General features: G+C 40.5%; 1 protein-coding gene across 3 annotated transcripts in view; it reads right to left on the reverse strand.

Moving 5' to 3' along the window:
* The window catches only part of LOC122822687 (zinc finger MIZ domain-containing protein 1-like), a 118,800-nt gene that overhangs the window by 6,989 nt on the left and 94,030 nt on the right, over positions 1-17,781 (reverse strand). For 2 of the 3 annotated variants that reach the window (XM_044101501.1, XM_044101500.1), the window contains exons 6-13: positions 2,669-2,804; positions 2,416-2,530; positions 2,111-2,328; positions 1,825-2,026; positions 673-948; positions 418-600; positions 260-337; positions 1-169 (exon numbers count right to left, since the gene is read on the reverse strand). In XM_044101501.1, the coding sequence (XP_043957436.1) occupies positions 1-169; positions 260-337; positions 418-600; positions 673-948; positions 1,825-2,026; positions 2,111-2,328; positions 2,416-2,530; positions 2,669-2,804 (1,377 nt within the window). Of the gene's footprint in view, positions 170-259; positions 338-417; positions 601-672; positions 949-1,824; positions 2,027-2,110; positions 2,329-2,415; positions 2,531-2,668; positions 2,805-15,462; positions 15,571-17,781 lie in introns of those variants that run through there. The other variant, XM_044101502.1, reaches the window with a different exon arrangement.

Consider the following 17,781-nt stretch of genomic DNA (forward strand, 5'->3'; position numbering starts at 1 on the left):
CTGGAGGTGGAGGAAGGGCAGTGATATTTGGTTTGATGTCTGGAGGGAAAGGTGGCTTCACGTCTTGGTTTGGCGACAGGTATGGAGGGATGTTACTGCCCGGAGTCATTGGTGGAGTGGGGTTACCCGGCACTGGTGAGTGTGGGTAGTTGCCCAGCGGTCTAGGAGGCTAAGCAGAAAACAGTTGAACTTAAGTTAGATATTCATTGGAAGATGGGCCAAGTAATAAAATTAGACATAGCAATAAAGGCTCTCTTACCCCATTCATATTGGCCTGGTTATATTGGTATCCACTTCCAGAGAAGTTATTTGTTTGGCCATTGAATGGTGGCTCTTGCTGCAATTAGATTAATCAAATTAATAACACAATATTTTATGTTTTGACCTATTAATCATCACATTTTTAGCAAAAAGCACCTTATAGTACTGGCCCATGGGACCGCCATGTGGAGGGTATTGGCCTTGCAGCTGCTGTCCTGGCATCCTCTGTCCAGGGTAGCTGGGGGATGGCAGTGGCCTCGAGCCATTGGGGGTGGGGTATTGTCCCTGCTGGTTGGGGAACTGGTTGTTTGGTCCATACTGTTGCCCACCATAGTTTGGCTGAGGGTGAAAACTAATATTCAGCACACAAAATGCAGATAAATATCAGAGGGTGTTGAATAGACCACTCACCTCTCCTGGATATGGTCTTTTCATGCTCTGCATGCCCATGCCTTGAGGCCGGGGTCCAGCGTAGCCATGCTGGGGCATCCTTTGGCCATGGGCCCCAAATGGCCCCATGCCTTGGCCCCTGGGCTGGTTCATTCCCATTGGAGGCCCACTCATGTTTGATGCATTCATGCCTGCACCCAGGTTTCCAGGTAAAGATGGAGGACCACGGGGTCCTGACTGATTAATGAACTGGTTGTTGTATGCCTGGTTTGGTCCCATCTGGAAAGAGGAACTCATCTGGAAAACGAAATGGGTTCAATCAACCATCTCTGATTTAGTAAATGTTTGATTTTAAAAATACACTGTAAAAGACAAAACTATCTGACAAGAAAGAGAAAAGACACAGCATAACACTGCCTGTACTTTCCCAGAACTTATAGGCTACTTTCACTGAACTTACAAATTACTTTCTGGAACTCCCTCCACATCTTTTAATCCACTAGCACTGAACTTACAGGGCGCCTTCCGGAACCTACAAGGTATTTTCCAGGACTTAAAGTCTAATTTTCATTCCTTTTAATGAAACATCCAGGTTATTTTCATTAAATTTACAAACTACCAGGCTGCACTGGTATTGCTTAATAAGATGCTTAATAATTTAGAAGATTTGATTGAACTTGCAGCTTATTTTCTGAAACCTATAAACTTCTTAATAGATCATAGGCTAATTAAATAATTACTTCTTGAAATATACAACCATGCAAGTTCCATAAAAGTATGAACAAAACACTAATTATTTTTATTGTACGAGTCTTTTATTTTGTTATAGAATTATGATGTTCAGTAATGTGCCTATATCCATTTCACCCAAGTGTTGTGACACCTTGGTGAAAAAATTTAAAAACAGGTTAACAAATAAGTGCAACTGATTTCTCTGTCATACTTCAACGGTAAACAAGAGTGAGGTGGAAGACGCCTGAGGTGTTGGGACACCTGAGTGAAGTGTGTCATTACTAGACTGATTGACTGTCCGAACAGTCATTAATGGGACAGTTCTTTCAGTAATGAAAGAAATGTACTTAAATGCAAAGATAATTACGGCTAAAAAGACAGCTGATTTGAATGAGAATTGAAGAGTTTTATTCTTGCTCCAAGCAGCAAACTTTGTCTTACCGGTCCATACTGGTTCATGTCCTTGTTCTGAGTCTCCTGCAGGGCCGCTACAGTTGCTGTGGCAGTGGCAGTTGCGGTTGCAGCCGCTGCAGCAACAGCGGCAGCTGCAGCAGCAGCAGCAGGTTGTGTAAAATCCGACGGTGGACGAGAGTTCGGAGGGATGCCTATCCCACCAGGTCCAGCATTTGGTCCTCCTGGGTAACTTTGCCAAGAAACAACACAATAAAAGTTACTACAAGCTCAATTTTCTAAACAATACAATGTAAAAAGTCCAGAGTTCACTTACTTTCCACCGTAACCTCCACCTCCAGGGTAGTTGGGTCGTCCATACATACCCTGCTGCATGTACCCTTGGTTTGAGTTGCCTTTGTTGGGGAACTGCTGCTGTGGACCAGTGAACTGAGGAGAGTTCATACCCGGATTGCTACCAGACATCCCTGAGGTCAAAGGGTTACCCCCAGGATTCATGGGATTATTGTTATTGGCCATGGGATTCCCTAACACCTGTTGGAAAACGACATAAACTCAGGTTTTCATAACATGAGATGAGATCCAACTCGAACAGAACTTCTTGCAGGGAAAGAATATTACCTGGCTCTGTGACGTGTTGGTCACGCCCCAGACAGTGGTCACCACAGACACCGAACCCGGAGGCTGATTGGTGTTTTGCTGCCAGGGAACTGAGTCGTAGGGGAAAGAACCATCTCTGCAGAGGGGCAACACAAACACATCACTTATGTTGAATACATACGGCTAGTAGGAATTTCTTGACTAGCATGGTCTGTCAGCTGACACAACATTAATGCATATAATGTGTTAATGGCAACAGCAAAGTGACACCAACCCATGCGAGAGGCCTGGTTTCATGGAGCTCATCGGGGGCTGCATGGGCACTTTTCCCGGAGGCTCGTTCTGCCTGTTCTTCTGGTGACGGAGGAGGAGGAGCCGTCCCAGTTCCTCACACCACGAAGACAACAGAGCTGGAGAGAGAGCAGAAGAAGAGAATTTGACAGCACTGGTCAATACATGATTGTATTTTCCACTCTGGGAATCACTCCTTCCAGTCAGGTTCCTTACGGAAGGACCGAATATGTAGGACAGGGTGGAACAAAAAACAGCGACAAAGAGCTAAAAGCAAAATTAGATAGCAGAGATATCAGTCTCAGTAACTCCTGCATAAACTGAAATTAAGTTTCTAATAAGCAGTTCCTTAGTGTTTAACTACGGTATTAGAATGTTATTTACCTCAATGAGCAGCTAAACAGCAATTAAAGTCAATGATGGATCATAGCTTTATGAGAGAAAGAAACTACAACACAGGGCAAATATAACTATTTAACTATTTACAAATTTACAAAAATCTAAAATTTGTGTTCAAACGCAAAATATTTTAACATATATGTTGGAAAATTTCTATCAGACATTTGCCAAATGTCTGATAGAAACAATTCATGAATCCTGAATTAAATAAAGTTAATTCAGTAAATAATTACAAATGATGTGATTACAGATAAGAGAGTGGGATACAAAATGCACATCAAACTTATGAGACTTTTGTTTGTGGAAAAAAAAAATTTTGCATAATTTTCCCAACTTTGTGTTATTCTGTCACTTAAAAGCCAAATAAAATTTGTGGTTGTAATATTAGAAGTGAAACAGCTCATAGGATGTGGATAGTTTATATTATAAATTGTAAAACTCTGCTCACCAAATATCACAATTAGCAAGAAAAATATATTCTACAAACCTCTATTTACATCCTTAATACTTTTTAAGCCAAATCTCTCCAACAGTAAAAAAAACCCCAACATAACTGCAGACTTAATTTATAGAGGGAAATAACATAAATCATGGCTGTAATTATTCCTCATGGCCACTAGAGTTCACCCTGACTCCATTTCTTCTACCTACACTTACCCACATACCGCACAGTTTGACAGCCAACACAGTCTGTTGGATCATCATATGCTTTTCTTCTGCAGTGACTGTTTATGTACAAAGCACTCACTTTTGCTTTGCACATAAAGTAAAAGTGAGTGCTTTACTCTTTACTCCCTCTGATTTTATGAAGCTGCTGTCTCAAGCAGCAGAAACAAAAAAGGGAAGTGGATTCAATCTAAGAGGAAGGTAGCAACTTCTCCTTATGCTTCACACCACTTCAGGGCCTGGGGGGCTGGATGGGTGACTGACTTTAACTGCAGTTCATGCAATAATAATAATAATAATAAAAAACGTCACTTCAGTGTGACAGCAGAGAGCTGTCCTTGCATCTACACTGCAACATACACACATGGTCCGCCTTGCACATCCTACCTTCACAATAAAAAAAGACTTCAGTGAGTCACTGACAGAGGAGACACCAGGCTAATGGGGTTGATAAGGAGGGCTGAGCAAACAAAAGCTGCTGACTGCCTTCACAAACCTGGCAACCCAGGTATGTGGCCACACATGGCTGCTTGCAAACACAGTACGAGCTTTACTGACACTGTACAGAGCACAAATAAATAGGGCACAAGATGTCCTCTGACGCCGAGTTTCTGCATCGACACACAAGTGCGCTGCAACCACCCCCGCCCCCAAAAGGCAGCTCCTATCCTTTCATTTGAACACTGAGCACACCAGCCTCACTCTGTGTAAAGACGAGGGCTGGAATACAAAAGACGTGTACAGATGGTGCCAGCAGTCTCCCTCCTCTCCCTCCCGCTCCTTTAAAAGCAGCACGGGGCTCAGGCACAGAGGCAGCTGGGTTTTTCCTCCTCCTCCCCCTCCTCATCCTCCCCTCTTTTCCTCTTGCCTGTTCTTCGTGAGGCAGGTGCCAGGAGACAGGCTGTGCAGCTTCTCTGGAGAATTGATCCGACTTTAACACGTCTGCGCTCTAGCTGACAGAAAAGGCCGCTCAGGTGCAGTTAAACCAAACACATCACACTTGCAGGTAAATGCAACTTGCAACTTCCCATCAATTAAATGCAACCTGATCTAAGCGTGGGTTATAAATTAATACATGTCTGTGTGAGAATGTCCTGCAAGGTTTTAACAGCAATTTCCCTCTCAGTAGAGCTCCTTCTGAGCTCTACTTTTTCAGTTCAACAGCCTGGCAACCAGCCAGCATGTTACAGCTCAATTAGGTCCCATTATTCACTTCCAACAAGAGGTAACTTGTGCTTCTTCATGTTGATAAATACATCTTCTGAATTTATCGGCTCGGGGTCAATTGACCCCATCGCCAATTTAAACCATAATTTCATATCTACACATTATCAATGCACCTACATCGTGGAATTTAAGTTTTGATTTATACTATAGTTTAGTATTTTATGACCTAAAGATAAATGGCAAAATCATGGTTAGTGAAAAAAAAAAAAAATTCTGCAGTGGGCGTCATTTCGTAGCGATCACATTAAATCTTTCAATCAAACTTTAACAACCAATGATTAACAACCAAAGACATGTTTATACTCCACTCAGAGTCAATTTGAGAAACAAAAACTGCTCAGTTATTTTGGTTTAACCTGGGATCATAATGTGCCATATTTCATACAAGTCACCTCAAATGTGGGGATACCAGAATCACAACCAACAGAAATAGGGCCTAATATAATGTTTTCACCAAATAATCTCCATCTACATGACATCATAAGGAAAATTTTTCTGAATCTTTATGCCTATGCTTTGTGAAAACAGCTAACTACATAAATAGTTGTTTAAAAATAAATAGTCCCTGTTTAAAGTCCCTGAGAATGAAACCGATTCTTTACATGTATGAAAGAAAAGTAGGATTTGAATTAAATGACAATGTTTGAAATGACACAAATTGTTCTGGAAAATTCCATGTACCATCACTTGTAAAAACTGCCACAAAATGGCCCTTCTTCCAGGAATGGATTAACAAATGGTAGGTAGCACATATCAAACTGCCTTTAGTTTGGTTCAAAATGTGTCAAAAGACCAAAAATGTACAAATACAGAAGGACGAAAGGGTGCAATGACTAGCAGCCCGATTAATTCCATTATCATGTTTGCATGGGATGTTGACAATCTTGCCATTTGGCAACTTTGCAGTTTGGGTCATTTTCGTATGGGAGGTTTTTGTCTAGAGTGGATTGTTTTTTATCCACTCTAGCAGGGAAACATTGTGTTAATTTCTATAATCTACTCCTGGTCAACTGTATAAAAACGTGGTTAAATTACTTGAATTATCCTGCAAGACAGAGTGTTGATCAGTGGCCATAATCTGTTAGATTTCTTAAGAATCAGCTGGCCCAAATATGAATTAGTACCACTTAGTTAAATGAGATTTAAATGTTTTTCTGACCACCACGAGAATAGTAGTTGGGAATGAAAGGGTTTATTTACAGGAATAAAATTAAAGTTGAATGGAATGAAATTTTATTTCTTAAGAGTGAACTGATCCAGAGCCACTGACATGAGGCTTTCTGGCCACTTTCACAACCAACATTGAGAGCTCCAGGCCAAAATAAGCAGAAGAAAGAAATGTCTACAAATAGATTGAACACTTTACCACTTAAAGGAGAATTATTCTGCTCTACTGTTGGATAAAAGTCTTATCCCAGCTCAGTTACCACCTCAACTAAGCACCAGTTTGTTTGAATGTACACCTCTGTGATTCACTTGGAGGATTAACTTCAGGTATCATATAACAAGAGGAGGAACACACAATCATTTATTCCTTACACTTCAAATCCTCATCTCTCTTATGAAAACAACTCTCTGGATGATGGACACAAAAGGATTACTATTTCTCTTTTCCATGCCACTCCACAGATGGCCCTTCAATGGATGTGTCTGTCTCCCTCCTGCAGCCAAAACTGGAAAAAAAATTAAATAAATAAACAAAAAAAAAAAATTGCCTCTGGTGTTGGGTTTCCAAATGTCAATCTAAACAGATTCAAACTAGTGTTCAATCATGTTTATGTTGGTTTCCTTGGTGGCAAATACTTTCTATCCCTCTTTCCGTAAAGAGAAGAGGCACAGCCCTATTTGCTTGGTAGATAGTCCCCGGGGGAACGGCAGAGTCTGAACAGTATTGATATTCTGGTGCTCAGCTGCTGCTGCCTGATGGTCAACCATGGCGAATGGCGGTAAACACATCTGCTGGGACTAGATGGGTGGTTCAGCCGCTTGGCCTCCAGCTTCCAGCCCTGTCATAAAGCCCCGGGGAGACATGACAAATGATACTGAATGCATCTCTGACAGTTGTTCAATGCTCTGTCCAATGATAATGTACACCCACCACCCCCCACACACATTACCATTGTCAAGTACTTTGCTTTGGCTTGCCGCATGACTGTTTGCATGCATCCAAAGCTTACTCACTTGTGACTGCCCATCAGTGTTTGGAGGACTGGGACAACCAGAATACTTCTGGATCCAAAGGAGAAATCTGGGCTTGTATTTATTAGATTTACATTGTCATGGGATTACTTTGAAGTTAAACCAGTGACTTTATGCTAAAAAGTTCCTCCAAAGTACTTGATAAACTTTGTTAAAAATCAATTAATTGAGAAGGACTAAAGGTTTCAGTGTGGTTTCTATTTCCATGCTGCTTGGAATGAAGAGACCTCTTAATGAAGCGTGTATGTGATTCAGATGTATTGAACCATGAAAATAAAACATGGAGGAAAGAGTTACTTCATTTGGCTTAGACCTAAATTAAAATTTTGATGAGACAAGAAAATCTTCAGAGAAATCCTCAATCCAAGGTGAGCTTCAGCAAATGAATCAAATGGATAATTGTGCAAGAAAGTTTAGTTTCCTTGAAATTCCAAAGAGAGAACAGTAGTACAAACAATGACTCTCTTCACACAGGATCTGCTTCCGACTCCTTGCAGTCTTGAATCTATTTTTTACATGGAAGCTTTGGTATACACTTTTTGATGATCAAATTTGCATTGCACAGATCTTGAATCTAAGTCGACAATAAGGCAACTGTTGCAGTAGGGTTCTTATTTCAGTAATGCTCATCTAAAAAAAGGATAAAAAAAGGAAACTTTGACCACCTTGAACTCTTGTAAAGTTTTGTCTCCTGCAACTAAACAGAACACACACATTTTAAAGTAAGAACATTTTCACAAGACTACAATAAACTACTACAATCAGTGTAACCACAATGAATAAGGCATACAACAGCAAGTTGACAAGAGAGCTCTAAAAACATGGCATGAATGGCTTCCTTTACAAAAGGTCTAACACACACTTGCTGCCTCCTTTAAAAGACTGCTCTCCGCTCCTCTCTTTGTCTCTTTTCCTTTTCTAACTCCTCTTTTTCTCTCCATTTACTGGCTCTGCACTGCAGGGGAGGCAGCAGGTAAGGCAGATGCCAGAAACTCTTATGATCCTCATCCAACCCCACCCGCCACCCCTCGCTCCTCCTTGTTGCTCCGTATCTAATAGACACCTGCTCTCTTGTCAACCCTGGACAATCCACCTGGCATCGTCCCACATGGCGACTAGACCACCAAACGTCCACGTTAAAAACACAGTGCACACCCAATCATCACATTATTAGCATTACACATACACATGTTTCCACATGTTAACTCCAATAAAGAAGACCACCATATTTGATGTACGCTGCTCGTCAAAAATCATGACCCTAAAACAGCTTGTTTGAAGACATACAGCCAGAAGGGCTGAAAGGAGAACAAAGAGCATGAGCAAACTAACAAGGGCAGCTCTATTGGGCTGCACTCTTCAGTTTTTGATGTCGCGTCTATTCACTTTCTATTCCTCCTCCCTTCTCCTTCTCTGCCCAAAATGGGGATGAATGGACGCAAGGCTCCTGCAGGCCAAAGTCAATTAAACTAAGAGTGAGTGTGGGGAGCCCCTAGAATCCCTAGTAACAGAAACTGTGCAAAATAACCAAGTTTGGTTTTAGTCAAAGATTTGTTTCTTACTTACAGCAGTACATTATGAGAACTTATGAACGTTTCTTCATAATAAATACAAAATTACTTTAATGATTAGTTGCTACTGCAAATCTAGTTATCACCAAGGTGTCCTGGATCATAATAACAAGTGGCTGACATGGATACCACCGGCTAGCTACCAAGCATCTCTTTGTCATCACAAAATTTACACAAGTGCTAATGCAATGATTCAATAAAGTGTAGCTTAATCTCATGTTACACTATGCAGCTTCACTCACCTCAGGATGCCAAATGCTTTGAGAAACTACAAAAGAAGATAGTCTGACCTATTTTCATGATCATTTTGCTATATTGAGCATTAAACTTTCAGCCCAAACAGGCAGTCCATCATTACAGAAAATGGGGAGAAAAAGAAAAGTGAGCCAATTGGATTTCGGCTTCCCTTTCCTTTGACAGAAAATAATTACAGGACATGTTAAATAGAACAATATTAAACTAGCACCAGGATTCCAATAGATTTTTCATTACAAAATTGTATACTTTTCCTGATTCATGTTTGCTGCTTTTTTAAAAATTAATTTTATGCACACAAAAATTTTTATAAATTTAATTACAAACTTTTATTAAAAATGTCTTTCAACAGAGGTTGTTTTGATGGATGGATGGATCTTATGGTTGATGTGTGGTCTCAATTAAAAAAAAAAAGGTTTTACCAGTGTAAAAAAGCTGCATTGTGGATTGAAATAAACAGTTATAAAACAGCCTGTTTATTGAGACCAGACAATTGCCCCTGTCTGCACCTCATCTATGTCTTATTTCTTGCATTATTTTCTCTGCGGCTCTCTTGGAAGCCACTTACTGGAGTCCTGTCAATGAGTGCTTAGGATCCGTTGCCTTGTGGGGAGCCAGACTTGCTGGCTAGGTTTTATGGCCCATTTCAGGGCTGCCCCGACTTAAATACAGCCTCCTGCTGGCCACATGGCCACAATGTCGTGCCATGTCCATCCGAGGAGGAGAAGCTTGGGAGGGGGAGGGGAATTTGCTGGAGGCAAACCAGAAAGGTTTTACTGAAGCCATGAGCATATGGGGCCAAGTGGAGAGAAAGAAAGCGGAGGCAAATAAAGGAAAACACAGATTTGATTTTATTGAAATCCAGTGTTCTTTAACTTCCCACTCATTCAAATGTACTAACGTTCAAATTGTAAAAGAAGCACAGTCAATCTGCTTGAGATGCAAATCCAGATCTGTGAATGTGAAAAAGCTGAAATCCTGAATAAAAAAATCAATAGAGAGAAGATAGGATGTTTATCTTCAAAGAGAATCTTGGCTCTCTAGGTACAGATAAGGATTATTACTGTAAGCCTTTAAAGAAATCTATTTAGTACTAAATGAATGCCAGTTGGAGGATTCTGTGACGTATTTGACAAAATTATGCAGATCTCATTGCTGCAACTGTCATGTCTTAGTTGTGGTAAAACACAAGCCAACACTCATCTAAGAAAGCCAGGTTCCTAACATATTCTCTCCTAATGTATGCAACGATTATGTTTGTTTAAAAAAGAGCCCATATTGTTCAGACTCTTTTGAAATTTGCAAGACTGTCTACATCCTTCTGAGGATGTACGCATACAGACCGACTTTCAAATATGTCTTTACTCGTTAAGATGACTGGCTACAAACCTACATCTTTACATTTCAATACAAGAGCACAAATGTGGCAAACGTAGGTTTGTGTGTAGGTTGTCATGTTTGACAAGTCTTAATTGCATTATGGTGTCTTAAAGGGTTTTATGATGTTTAAGTAGATTAACACTGTTATAAAACACAGATTCTAAAACTTTCATTACACATTCCTCCTAAGAAAATACTCCCAAACAGTAAGGTGTAAGGTAACATCAATAAGCATTCCGCACTGGTTTTCCCAAATTGAAACTTTAACATGGTTAAGATGGATTTTGTCATTTGCAGATCGATGTTCTAACTTGAGAGGTAAAAACGTACTTTCTAGTACTTCTTAGTTCACTGGTAGTCTGCATCATCATGTAGTAAACCTTGCAGTAGTGTTCTTAGATAAGGTCCTAAGTGGCAACGGTAATGTAAATTTCTCAGACAAATGAATGCTGGCATGTTTCATTGCCATTTCTGCTTTTCAGCTCGACATAACAGCTATTATGTAAATTGTTGACACCAAACTTTACCTCCGAAGCCAAACCAAGTACCATTCTTGGTACTTTTTTTCAGTTTTTATATTTTTCCAATATTAAGAAATAGGTCCTTTAAATGTCATAGCATTACAGAGCAAACACATTAAGAAACGCTAAATGAATGATTAAATGAGCGCGTAATTGACATTTCAGTGTGCTGTTTATTAAAAATATATTGTAACAAGTGAAACCAATATCCAAAAAATGTGAACCTAAATAGTAGTCATCAAATATCAAACAAGATCACATCAATTATGAACCGTGCGACCGATGAACCTTTCCCCTTCCCAAACAGCCACCTGTACTGACGCAGAGTGTTTTTAACCATGCACGTCCCTGACCAGATTATCAAACCAGCAAAGACGCAGCTGACAAGAGCCAGATTGTTTCCCAAAGCAACAGGCTGACATTAACAAAGCCCCAGCCTTAAGCCCCTGTCCACCATGATACTAATTAGGCAGAGAGCAGATGTGCCCGGAGTAGTGCCCACCTAGGGGTGCTGGACAGGGCCTGTAGTGTCACGGCTGCATATGCTGGTGGCTGATTCACCTGTGACCTTTTCACAGCACGCTTCAGGTCAGAGCCTTTTTGGAAACCGGGAGAAAAAAAAAAAAAGACACTTGGGGAAGCGGGTCCGGTCCTGGCACCCCTCTAGGCTCATTAGAGACGTCCATATGTGCAGCAGCTCAGGATCTGAATAAAAAAGCTCCCTCAAGATAAACACTAGCGCCAAGTGGAACATTCAAAGTTGATCCAGGATAAGATTATTGGGACACTAAATGTTTTCAAATCTTCCAGTTACATTAGTTCTATCAGGAAGAATGGGCCAGAATTCCAGCAAAGTATTGCAAGAAGCTTCTGGATGGAAACGCAAAACATTTGAGCATCAAGTCATATAGCTCAAAGGCAGTGCCAAATTAGCCAAATACTAAGGAAATATAAGCAAACTTCAACTTTTGAAGTCACTGACAAATAAAACTGACATATTCTTGCACTTATTATTGTAGAAATAATTGTGGTAATTCTAATTAGCCTAAAGGAACAGAAATTTGGTCAGATTTGATTTCAGACGGTGAGAAAAAGTATATGCATGAATAAATAAATATTTAAAAAGAACATTTCAGGAAACAAGTAACTTGAGACGATTAAGCAAATATATAATTACCCATAGGTTTTATCAATACATATAATAAATCTTGTCTAGTGACAGAAAAAAAAAAATTATGAACTGAGAGGTGGGAATGAAAGGTTAGTGTTACCATGTAAAATAAAATCAACAAAGTGTTTTCATCACATCAAGTAAATCAAGGTTTTGATGTTTTGAAGGCTTTTACATATCTGGCTCTACTAAACAACACTTTCTCGCTTTGCTATAACTACTGTACCGACTGACAGCATAATCATTTGTTGAAGTTTTAAAGCTTTATCTCTGCTTTTATTTTTTTCTCAAAGTTTAATACTTGATCTGTGAGCAACATAAGTGGAATCAAAATCTCTCTATTTTTTATTTAACTGAACTATCACATAAAAGCTTTAAGCAAGTCACGGCCTGTGGCTGTTTGTGGCTTATGTTCTTTAATTTCAGTAACAAAAAGGTTTCTTGGACAAATGTACTTATCACAACAGCAATCAGTGTGTTTGCGCATACTGCTATTTCCCCGCGGAGAAAATGAAAATAAAAAGGTCAAAGCTATTTGACCCTTGGGAAAAAACTAAATGTCCAAAGCAGAGCAGAGGAGGTGAAGCTGACGGAGCAACAATTGCCAACAAGTTGGACAAATCCTCTCCAAAAACTCTTATTACAGACTTTTTTCCAGACAGATCTAACAAATGATTGTCCACCAGAGTTAATTCATTTTCAAAACACAATTAATACTCACTAATGGTAACACAGGACTGGTGACTCCACTACCTTATAAACATATGCATGACCCTTGAACCTTTGCACATTATTACTTTACACTCAAAAACACAATTGGTTTAGGATTTCATTTAAAAGCTCAACAAGATAGCTTAATAGTGAAGTGGAAGGATAGATGATTTTCTCATTAAATGAATACCTAAAAAGGGTTGTGTGCATTTTAATTTAAATCCCTTTGTTTTGAAATCCCATAATAAAATCCAGCGCAAAAAAATTGTCTTCATAAGACACCAATACAAATGTTAGTGTGAATCTAGCAGTTCTATGAAAGCCTGAGAGGTTTGTTAGAGAGCTTCAGTGAAAGAAACAGCCTCATGAAGGCCAAGAACCATGGCAGACATGGTAAAGTTATAGAGATGTTTGAAGCAGAGTTCGGTTATAAACCAATACTCCAAAACTTTGAACATTTCACAAAACTTTGTTCCGATTAATCGGTTATAACTGGAAAGAGTATGGCACAAGTTCAGACCGAAGAATTATGGCCACCCACTTAGACTGAAAGGCCGGGCAAGTACTGCATTAATCAGAGCACAAGCCAAGAGACCCATGGTAACTCTAGACGCTCAGCTTGGAGAATCTGTTGACAGGCATGTACTCCCCATATCTAGCCATTATGGAAGAGTGGCAGAAAGCATTAAGAAGACCTGTTTACAAACTGTGAAGGAGACAGAGCTCTGGTTAGATGAGACCAAAATTAACATTTCTGGCCTACAATCAAAACAGTACATGTGTAAGAAACCTGTGGAAGACTGTTGTGATTGTATTACACCGTGGGAATGCTTTTCTTCTGGATACACTGCAATTCTAGAAGAAAACCCGCTGGAGGCTGCAGAAGACGTGGGAACGGCTTTTGCAAGGCACCATATCCTTTCATGCGTCCCGCGATTTTCTGCTGGATTCAATTTAATTGTTAACTAATTTAATTAATTATTGAGTTGCCACTTAATTGATGAATTGTTCTATGATTTTCTGTCACTAGTGACCTATTTTGAAGAAGGAGGAGAGGACATGCATTAAATGATCTGCAGTTGGGAATTAGCAAGTCATTTGTATGGGATCATAGCCTCCGTATATGGTATTCGTACTCTACAAACTTGTTTTATATAAATTAATTTGCTTGTGTAAGAAAACTGGACACATTTAAAATCTAAATCTGCAGTTCAGACTGTAAAGAAAACTTGAAATTGTTACTGGCAGCCAGGTAAATGGTGATTTGGTGTGTCTCTGTTTATTATGATTAGTTCCAAAAAACTGTATTATATCTGGAACAAACTTCCAGAACACTGCAAAACAGCTGAAACACTAAGTTAATTTAAATCAAAGCTAAACATCCACATGTTTAGAGTTGCCTTTGATTACAAGCAAATGGAACAACATAGATTGTGCGGAAAACTGCTGCTGAACCATTAGATTCCTTCACATGGAGAAACGTGTGTGCTTGGCTCCTGTCACTGCTTGACAAAACTGCAGAGAGGCTCATGGAAAACGCTGTCTCAAGTAGGTCAGAGCAACCCTCTGAGATAATCAAGGCCATTTTGACCCCTTCTGTGTCAGCTGTAAGTGGGTCAAATGCAGCAGTCAGCTGTTGCGCCTCCGTCATGCGGGGCGCTGCAAGCCACTCGTCATGCTGTCAACCCCCATTTGCCCGCCTGCGCCCAACAACGCAGAAATCAGCCCTCCCTCTGTCCCTCCAGGGGTGGTACAAAGTAAAACACTCCTCTGCTGCAGAAGCACATCCACCTTCCCTGATGTCAATGATCGTCCTGCACGCCCCCACCCCCCCGCTCCCCCTCAACACTCGTTATCTGTCGTCTCCTCCTTTTGACAGCTCACAGCTTTGCAGCCTCGTCTCACTCAGACTGTGGCAGTCAATCCTCCTCGGCACTCCTTCCATGTTTCAAAAATGCCAGCCGACTCCAGCGACGTCTGATCACTAATAGAGCAAAGGGAGCTCATGTGCCTGGAAAACACTTCTGAGCGCAAATCTGCAACAGCAGAACAAAAGCGATGCGGGGCAGCCTTAATCTCTGCACTACTGAAACCAGCAGCTATTGTAAAGCTCTCTTTCAGTGTCTTTTTTTTTTTTTTTATCCCTCCCACCTTTTCTCTCTTCCATTAAAACATTCCTCCTCTCCCACCCCTCACCTCCCACCACCCACCCCTCTCAGTGTCTCAGGGCAGCGGCTTCCTCTCTCCGTCTCCACCGCGTGTCCAGTGGCTGACTGCACAATACGCATCAATTATTCATGGCCGAGCTCTCCGTTTTGCAGGCAAAACCAATCACAGATGGAGTCACCGCTAATGGGGTTCCTGCTCCACTTGCCACCGGCTTTTTTTCTTCTTCCTGCACTCGAGCAACAAATACCCCCAGAGACAACAAGGAGGAAAATAAAAAGAAAAACAATGGATAAGCAGCTGAAAGAGAAGGAAACTTCATAGAGCAAAGGAGGAGAAAAGGTTTGTGTTCAGAGAAGAAAGCAGGCGGCACCGCAAATCATTCACCAAATAAATCAAGGAGCCGGCTTCGGCAGCAGGAAAGGGGTTAAAGACACAGAGATATATGGGGGAGAGGGATACGGGGAGGACAGGCAGAGAGAGGGAGAGAACCAAATGCTTATCTCCTCACCTCGGATGTATGCAGCTGTTATTGATGTATCTTCTTTTTCTGTCTAGTGATCCATTGCTTGCTCTCCCAATACACACATCACACAGAGGCAGCCACAGCCACTTCGCCAGAAGGGAGAGAGCGTGAGGGGAGGGAGGGGAGGGGAGTGGAGGGGAAAAAAATGCAGGCAGCTCACATTTCAAACTTGCAAAGGGGGGTGGGGGGTGGTGCCTAATGTGCTAGACAGCTTGTGTCCTGGCCCGGGTCCAGAGCGACGAGTAAAAGAAGCCTCAATCAGTCGGCTTAGAGCTGCAGGGAGATGCAACGCGGGTGTCGCAGAAAGCGCCACCGGAGTCGGTTCAGGTGAAACTGCGATTACGACCCGCTAACCTTGGCTTTGAAAGCGTTCACTTGACTTAATCCATCAAAAATAGCCATTGTAATTAAAGGGCATGGAGGAGGAGGAGAATTCTCGATGCACTGAGGGTCGGTAGCAGAGAAGGAGGGGCCAATTAGACCGCATTTGTCGCTGAGTAAACACCAGACCCACTAAGCCTTTGGTTAAATAATTACACAGCTATAAAACATGTAAACTGCAGGTAGGCATGCCACCTGAGGCATATCATTGTGTGCAAATAAAACAACTTCCACACGACTTGTTTGTTGTTCAGATATAACGCTGCATCTTAGTAAGTCAGAGAAGTCACCAAAATATTATTTTTTCCCCCCAGTATTTCAATTCAAAGCCTGGAACATGCTTTGCATAAATTTATGACGCACACAAAAGAATGCATTTCAAGCATTGACTTGTTTTCATTATTTCAGAATATTAAAATAATAAATAGCACATATGAGACCAATAATGAGGAGCATAAAATACAGAATGTTTTAAACAATTGTGGATAAAAACTGCCAAATTCACAGCTGTTCAGAAGACTGTTATTGATACCCTCCTTGAGGAGGGTAAGTCACAAAAGGTCATTGCTGAAACAGCTGGCTGTTGGCGGATGGCTGTATCCAAGCAAACTGATGGAAACCTGAGTAGAAAGTGTGTTAGTTAAAAAAATAAATCACATCTCAAATAAGAATAGATGTGTACTGCACTCAATATGTACACAACAGAACTTTGAACCACAGAGTGACAGTTCACCTCTTTTTTCCCCCCCTTCAAGCACGATGCATCTCACAATTTTATTCGGGATTGGTTCAGTTGCAGCTCATGTCTGTCTGTGGTTGCTCATAAAGCTCTGATCCCAGCCCAGGTGCAAGTCTTGAGAACTTCCATCAAAAACATCATCGCTAGCATCAACTCCTCAAGCTTGTGATTAAAATGCATTTTTTCTTCCACTTAACTTTCCATTCATATATTTGGATACAGCATCCAGTGTTTCTACAGCAGTGACCTTTGTTAGCTTACACAGTGAGTATCAGCTGACTTTTCAATAATCTTGTAGACCAGAAGATAACATTTCTGCTTAATTGTTTTTTTTAAAAAATCTATAGATTTTATTTGTTAACATTTGCTCAACATCTGAATTTTGGCTCAACATTAGCTTTAAATCATTATGGTCAAAAATTTACAGACATAAAAATGCTAAATAATGCAAAAAGGACATTCTTTGCATGCAATACATCTACGGTATACGGGTTTCATTTGTTGGATAGAATTACTGAAATTAAAAGTTTTAAATGATACCGATTGATATGCACCTGTAGAAATATGTATCCCAGTGCTGCCAATGTTGTAAAATCACTTCAAGAGAGGAAGGTCAGAGGAACTCCAAGGCTCTTATCTTTCTGCTCTGCATTTACTCTCCTGGTATTTACTATTGGCTAAGTGTGCGGCGGGTGACTTACAGCCCGCCAGACCTTCTGAAAGTTAGCCCATCAATCATGGTTGGCTGGGAGTCCTCAGTGATCATAAAGTGCTCTGGAGAATTAGGTGCACATACTTCCAAGTACGAGGGACTCTAACCTCGTAAACTCCGGTAAGCAAAGGGAAAAAAAATAATTAAGTAAACTCACACCACATCGACAAGCTATTACAGCTTTACCAAATCCATTAAAAACATATTACAAAGTCTTTTGGAGATTTGTTTAAAAGATAACAAAAGTATAAACATCCATACTGGACCTTTTTGATTCCAATACAGGACTTCCTACATAGTCTGTAAATATATATCCAGAGCCTGGATAAGTATAGAAAAAAGAGATTGCAGAATGAAAGTAAAAAATGTCTTTATAAAACTTTAACATTTTAACATTTTCTTACCTTACAATCAAAAACTTGTTGCATTTTTTTTGGAATTTTACATGACAGACAATGCAATTGCAAAGCAG

Source organism: Gambusia affinis, linkage group LG20 (genome assembly GCF_019740435.1).
Source record: "Gambusia affinis linkage group LG20, SWU_Gaff_1.0, whole genome shotgun sequence".
In the NCBI taxonomy this organism is placed as follows: Eukaryota; Metazoa; Chordata; class Actinopteri; order Cyprinodontiformes; family Poeciliidae; genus Gambusia; species Gambusia affinis.